Source organism: Mirounga angustirostris, unplaced genomic scaffold (genome assembly GCF_029215605.1).
Source record: "Mirounga angustirostris isolate CCGP_5_RB_7025 unplaced genomic scaffold, mMirAng1.0.hap1 SCAF_13, whole genome shotgun sequence".
NCBI classification, from domain to species: domain Eukaryota; kingdom Metazoa; phylum Chordata; class Mammalia; order Carnivora; family Phocidae; genus Mirounga; species Mirounga angustirostris.
Genome location: NW_026991721.1, coordinates 88,990,886 through 88,998,249, shown reverse-complemented (window position 1 = coordinate 88,998,249; position 7,364 = coordinate 88,990,886). Strand labels below are relative to the sequence as shown.

The 7,364-nt window shown below is 53.5% G+C and overlaps 1 protein-coding gene across 1 annotated transcript; it reads left to right on the top strand.

The window, feature by feature from the left end:
* The first annotated feature begins 341 nt into the window (after nucleotides 1-341).
* Nucleotides 342-6,155, top strand: LOC135362263 (protein PIP-1-like). Its single transcript, XM_064575898.1, has 3 exons — nucleotides 342-399; nucleotides 4,384-4,497; nucleotides 5,453-6,155. Exons 1-3 carry the CDS (start codon nucleotides 342-344, stop codon nucleotides 5,575-5,577), a joined length of 297 nt encoding a protein of 98 aa, XP_064431968.1. The 3' UTR covers nucleotides 5,578-6,155.
* Nucleotides 6,156-7,364: the final 1,209 nt, after the last annotated feature.

Genomic DNA, 7,364 nt, shown 5'->3' with positions numbered 1-7,364 from the left:
AGATGCATTTACGATTGCGAAATGGAGATGCATTTACGATTGCGAAATGGAGATGCATTTAGGATTGCGAAATGGAGATAGAAAGAGCGATGTCTTCCTATCCACTTGGCTCACTTGGTCAGGCCAGTGGAGGGAGCTGGGCCAGTATCTCTGGGCAGAGGGCAGGGTCCTGCTCCTGAGGCTCTTTGTCCCCTCGGTGTCCTGGGAACATGAGCCTTCGTTGGGCTGTCATTATCTGCTCCTTCAGCCAGCACTTACACAGCCAGGGTTCTCAGAGGCTCTGGATGCCGGTGACCCTGCCCTGCTTCTGCCGGACCTTGGGGCCGGGTCCAAGCACAGAGATGGGTCGAAGCCTCCTGCTCCTGCTGCTACTGTCCTCACAGCTGGGCTTCCTGCAAGGTGAGTCCCTGGGGGGCAAGGGGCGGCGGCGGGGACTGAGGGGGCCTGGGGGAGTGGGGCGTCCCTTTGACTCTGTACCTGCCTGCCTTGTCCTGACTGACACCCCACAGGTCAGATTACCCCGGGAGCTATTCTCTAACTGGGGACATCTTTTTGTAGGGACACTTTTCAGTGCCTTTCTCCTTCATAACTTCGTCTGCCTAAACACTCTTCAGGTCTTCCCTTTGTTGCCCTTTAAGATTTCAGCTATTGGGTTATCCTGGGGCATCGGGATGACCACTCACCGCAGATTTGGTTCGATGTCAGGACCCATGAGGCCACATTGCACCCAGAGGGAAAGAGAAGGCTTTCCACTCACCTGCTGAGACTTGCGGGAAAGCAGGACTTGCGCCCAACTGGCCTCCCGATGGCCTGAGGAGCAGGGAAGGGAGACTGGCTTGGGATTGACATGGTGGTTGGGAGAGGGCCAGGGGCGTTCCTGCCCCCAGCAAGGGTCTGTGTGTTTTGAACCCCCCGCCATGCCACTGGCAGGTGTCCCCGGGCCCGGAGGTGAGGCAGAAGGGGTCAGACTGGAGAGCCGTCCCCGGTCACACATCATAAAATGGGGTCACTTTATCAACGGGAACAAACGTGGGCTTTCATAGCACTATGCACACTTAGATGGAATCGCAAGTTAGTCTTCAGGGGCTTCACCACGTTCACACGTGCTGCTGACAGGAGCCGGGCACAGCTTGCTGAGAGCCATGTAGGTTCTTCATCGCCTTCCATGCAAACTTCTATAATCCAGTCGTTCCACCTGCACGCACGCGCGTGTGCATCTGTGTGTGTGCGTGCGCGGGTGCTCACGTGGTAGAAGATCATCTGCACTTGACCCGCACAGAGAGACACACACACGCTACACAATTGTCCGAGCACAGTCAGGATAGAGTTAGCTCGTTTTCTGGTTATACTGTCACCACAAAAGACAGGACTTCATGTTCAGTGTGAACTTTAACGCTGAATTGATAACAGCATTCACAGAGGTCAGATGTTTGACCTTCTACAGAACACGTGTGCACAGCTTGTGTTGGATCCGAGGGCTGAGTGAGAAGTGGAATGATCCTTGGCATCACTGGCAACAGCTGCTTGCAACCTTCTCCTTCAGCCGGGGGGATCAGCCTGGGAATGGTCTCGTTGCTTTGTGGGTGCGCAAGCACCCGAAGACTCGGATATAAACGACGCCGGATGCATTGAGAAAACGCTCATTTGATCTAAACGAAAATTCATCCTCCTGACCTGTGTTCCCCCAGAAGCTGGATCTGAGGTCATTTGCTTGGACAGTGGTCCCAGGAGATGCCAGCAAGGGTGTGAGCCAGTGAGACACGGAAGGGAACGAGCTAGAGCAGGAGGCGTCCTCGAGCTAGATGCACGGCGGGCACGTGGAGCCCAGTCCTGCCAGGACCTTCTGGAGGACAGTGTGGAGCAGGCCCCAAGCTGTCCCAACTCAGGGCAGAGAGCTGGAGTGTCTAGCCACCGATTCCCCACCTGCTCTGGGGAGAGAGATGCCTCCAGGGGCTTTGGCTCTGTAGGACCCCAGCCCGCCCCACAGGCCCCAGTCAGGGTCTCAGGTGGTGCGGGAGCAGCCCGCAGCCTGTGCAGGTGAATCCGAGGCTGGGGGGCAGGGGGAGGCCCACTGCAGGGACTCCACCGACTGGTGGCTTTCTCCCCACTTCTGTCTCGCCCATCTCTCGCCCCGGCCTCTTGTATGCTGTCCTTCCTCAAAGTCCGTCATCCACACAGTGGCCAGAGCCTGCTTGCACAACACAAACCGGTTCATGCCTCGCCCTCTTCTTAAACCTCCGATGGCCTCCTCTCTAGAGCAAAATCCCAGTTCTTACGATAGCTACGGACGTCATTTTGAATTTCTGAGTAGACATATTCAAAAGGTCAGAAACACGTAGACGTAATTTTAATAATGTGTTTTATTGACCTTGAGAGATCTAAAATAATAGTATCAGTTGCACGTACATTACCAATGTTACACTTATTTATCAGCAAGTAGAAGAATTGTTTGTACCACCTGCCTGAAATCCACTTATGGCCCATTCATTTGGATTTTTTGGGTTTTTTGGGTTTTCTGTGCTTTTGTGTGTGTGTGTGTTTTATTTATTTTTTCTCATTGCAAAAAGGTGCTTTTATTAAAGCACGGGGACAGGACCCCTGAGCAAAAAGAGCTGCACTGGGGTTGTGAGGAGTGACTGAGTCTATACTTTTTAGGGAGGGGGGTTAGGGGTAGCTTCCGTCTCCAAGGAATTTGAGCATGTTAGAAGCACGGTCTCCAGGGCCCTGGAGGGCTAAGGGCTAGCTATCGTTAAGCTAGGGCTGCGTTTACTATTGTCTGTAAAACGCTAGTCTAGTCGCGAACCCCTTCAAAGGGGGATCAGCAGGCCTAGTGTTTGCAAGGTGATTGCTAACCTGCGGGGGGGGGGATTGTTAACGGTTAGCAGAGGGAAGTCTGCTGAGGAGAGCAAAGCTGTCGTGGTCACTCGGTGAAGGACGTCCCTGAGGGAGCGGCAGGGCTGTTACCCTCCGAGAGCCTCGGCAGCTCTGCCTGGAGGGAGACTCGAGCTACAGCCCAGTCCGGTCCCTGCTCGGTTCTCCCCTCACCTCCCCCCTGAACAACGTGGGCCTTTCAGTCTCTAAGGTTGCTGGGGGCAGAAGCGCCCACGTTCTGTAACTTCCTTGCTGAAGCAGGGCGCAGAGAGGTCCCTACCCCGGGGCCCTGCCGGTCACTGAGGATTTACTAGGAGTCCTGCAAGGCCGAGCCGCTGTGTGTGCAGGTGCTAAGGGACGGGAGTCTCCTCCGGTGCAGAGCGTCACCTGTGGGCCGGACCTGGTGGCCGTGAAGGCGTTTCGGCCCCAGGTGCAGAGACATTGGAAAAACCAGCAAAACAGGATGAGAAGAGCAAGGAGAAGGAGAAGCCCAAGGAAGAGTCCTTTGACGGTTGGCCGAAGTCCTGGGGCCCGCGCGTTTGGACCAGTCACAGGGCAAAGCTCAGCAGTCCCAGGGGGCAGGGCCCCGAGTGGCCGGCGCAGCCCTGAGAAGGGACCCTCGAGTCTGGCCCCTGGAACCTCTTCCAGCTCACTTCCTAGTTCTGTGGGCCTCCGCCTCTCCTCGGCCCCTGCTGTCCTTTCCCTTCCTGGGACGGGCCACTGCAGTTTTCTCTCAGGCTCCGCACTTGCCCCCGTGTGTCTTCCTGGAACCAGTGCCCAAGTCCTCCCAGGTGTTTAAAGAGTCAGCTTCTCTTCTTCCTTTAACTTGCTCAGGTGTGAGCTTATGTGACCCCTGAGAGGGCTTCTCTGACACCCCGTGTGACGGGCCAGCCCTAGGGGCTCCCACCTCACCAGGTCCCTGTGCTCAGGCCGCGCTCTTCCTCTGCCCCAGCACCTGTGATCCTTCTCCTCGCTTGTCCTTTGTCAGCCACTTCCCCCATGTACTGGCTGTCTTCAGGAAATAAGTGACATGCCTGTTTCATTCCTCCCTCCTGTCACTCTCTCCCCACCACCTGGGAGAGCGCCTCGCACACAGCAGGTGCTCAGTATTTGCAGAGGGAAGGCAGGGGCCAGGTGCTGCCCTCCTAAGGCTGGAGAAGAGAGAGGAGCTGGGCCTCTGGGCCAGACATCTGCAGGGACACCTGCGGCTGCCTGCCCCCCTTCCTTCTTCTCCTTTCCTCAGTCCTCCCTGGCTTGCCTCCTTCCCTCTCTCTGATCTCCTCCTACCCTCCTCCATCCCTGGGACTCGAGGGGGACCCTGTCAGTACTCGGGCAGGTGTGTCTCCCCCAGGTATGAGCTAAGCACCCTGAAATCCTCCGATTTCAGCTATCTCATCTGGTTTGGAACCTGGCCACTGTCCAGGCTGCCCGTGGCCCAGAGGGTGTGCTCCCTCCCGAGCTGGAGGAAGGCAGGGCCCGGAGAGCCTTATTAAGCCCGTTTTCACTTTCCAGCTCTACAGTGTTTCCAGTGTCAACGAATCAATGCCAGTGGGGTTTGCGAGACTGGGGAAAGTGTCTGCCAGGCTAAAGGCAACCAGCAGTGCTTTCTGAGGAAAGTCTATAAAGGTAGGTGGGCCTAAGAAGTCTCCTGGGTGACCTTTGTGTGAAGTTAGGTGCTAGCAGTGGGCGTTCAGGGTTGGGAGTGGGACCCCCACGGGACCAGAGGGAGGCGACTCTAGGACCCAGGGAACTGGGATCTTAGGAACCCTGGGAGTAACACCAACATAGGCAGGGGTTGATTTTATTTTTTTCGACTAAATTTGTGAATCTGTGTCATCTGGTTCTGGTACTTGGCTGTCAGCGGCTCCCAACTGGGCCAGTACCCGTAAGAGAAGAAGACAGCATCCTCTGTTAGCTCCTGGGGTGACAGGAAGGGCTGCTAAAATCCCACTGAGTAGAACTTGAGTGTGGTAGAGTTTTGGGAAACTGGAGGTGGAGGTAGGGGGAGAGCAGTGGGGAGGGTGACTAGGGCAATTTCTATTCACCCCTTCCTGCCCTCTCCTGTGTGGGGAGGGACTGAATCCTAGGACACAGAGCCCCCAGAGCTATCCTACAAGGGCCCACTAGGGGGCCCTATCTCAAATATCTCAATCCTGGGAGGCAGATACTCCTCCCTACCAGAGAGCAGGAGTCCTTGATGGAAAGTTCCATCTTCTCCTCGTTCCTTGATTAATTTTTTTAAAAAAGATTTTATTTATTTATTTGAGAGAGAGAGAATGAGAGAGAGAGAGAGCATGGGGGGGGTAGGGTCAGAGGGAGAAGCAGACTCCTTGCTGAGCAGGGAGCCCGATGCGGGACTCGATTCCAGGACTCCAGGATCATGACCTGAGCCGAAGGCAGTCGCTTAACCAACTGAGCCACCCAGGCGCCCCCCTTGATTAATTTGTTGATGCAATGACCCACCGATCCTTTCAGCAATATTGATTGAGCACTGCATGCCAAGATGTGCTAGACCCCACAGCCATGGGTCTGCAACCCAGGCTCTGGGGTCTCACTTACCCTCTTCTCTGTCTCTCTGTAGATGCCATCCTTTCATATGGATATCAAGGTTGTAGCAGTGTGTGTTCCCCTATGACAATCTTTTATATGGATGTTGCTTTGGAGGATAAATGTTGCAATGACTCACCTTTCTGCAACAAGTTCTAAAGATGGAGCCCAGCGTTGCCCTGACCTGATGGATAAAGCTGATTGAACACACTTTTCAACTCTCAGGATCCTTACAACTATTGTGCACTGACTATGGGCTCCCTATAAGGAGAAGTCATAGCTAGTTCTGTGCTAGGTCCAATCACCCTTTTCTCTCCCTCATTGTGAGATGCTACCAGGAGAGTCTTTAAAATCCAGTTGGCGTGAGGAGTGGTGGGCATGGGTAGGTCCAAGCATGCCTTCTTCCTTTCAAGGCCCTAATCACGAGTCATGCTTATTTTCATTTTAAAAAGGCAGGGTTTGTGGGAGACTGTGGGTTCTGTCATTCTGGGTGTTGTGGAGGCAGCTAGCTAAAGGAAGAAGGAGAGTCCTCAGAAGCTGAAGAGCATAAGGAATGAGTTGGCTGTAAATGATGTATGAGTTGGAGGGGGCAAGCTGTAACAAAAATCTCTGAAATGTTGGTGTCTTAAAATAATAATGAAAAATAATAAAAAAAAGATTGCTAACCCACCTCACAGTTCATCGAGGTGGTGGTGATTATTCAGAGATCCCAGCTTCTTTCATGCCGCCATCTTTAACATAGTCTCCAAGCTCTCTACAAAAGGGGAAGTAAGCATGGAGAGACACGTGGGGGCTTCTATGGCTGGAACTCAAAGTGTTGTGCATAATTTCTGCCTTCATTCCACTATTACTTGACCCCGAACAATTTGTAAAAAATGTAATCTTGTAATCTGGTGTGCCTGAGAGAAAATTCAGATGCTCTGATGAACACAGTGGATGAAGCCTGGTTCCTTTCCCCACTCTGCCCCTCACTGTTCAGGCTCCTCAAACAGTACCCACATTTGACCTCTGTTACAAAGGAAAGAATGACCCAGCGAATGGGACTACAGAGCACCATACACTGATTAAACGTAAAACACATATGACTTGACCAGATATTCCACTCCCACCCTTTCAGCCTCCCCGACATGGAGGCTGGAGCCCAGCGTGCCTCACGAGCCTCTCCGTGGGGTCTCAGAGCTCTCTTGCTGTGGGCCTCCCTGGGAACCCCTGTATTCCTGTCAGTGGTGTCATGTCCTCATTCTCCCCCAGCAGTCAGCCCTCAGGAGAACACTGGTCCCCCTGATTCTCCCTCACATGCTGTCCTGAGGGTGACCAGCAGCACTGGTGATAGTCCGTCCACACCAGAGACCTGCCCTGTCCACTCATCACTTTGTGGCAACAACGTCCCCACTTCTGTTCTGGCTCCTCTCCTCACAGGACTCTGTAGGGAGGAACAGCTTTGGGTCTCCTGAGTTTCTAGACTGGGAAAAGGCAGAGGAAGAAGAGGACATCCAATCAGCGTGTTAACACTAGTCTCATCCACACCTACACGTGGCGGTCACCATGGATGAGTAATCACAAATGGTGCTGCTACAGCATTTAAACAAAGGAGGAGTGTTTTGTACAGAAGTGACAGAAGAAAAGGGGTTTATACGCTCAGGGGGGACAAAATATGGAAAGGTAACTCTATGAAGAAAGCAATGGAAAGGCTACTTAGTGCAGATTGTTACGGAGATGCCTCAGGGCTGGTGTCTAGAGCTGCGTCCGGGGACCAAGCTTCCACCTGCCCTCCCTGGCGGAAAAAAGGGCGGACAGAGAGTTTTCCTTGTATCTGCACCTTAGAAATGACTTTCAACTCAAAATGATCCTGTGTCAAATGACATATTTTTGGGGTGGCAGACTCTGAACCCTTGCAACTCAAAACCATCCATGAGGGCTGGACAGAGTCAGAAATCTCACTGCTA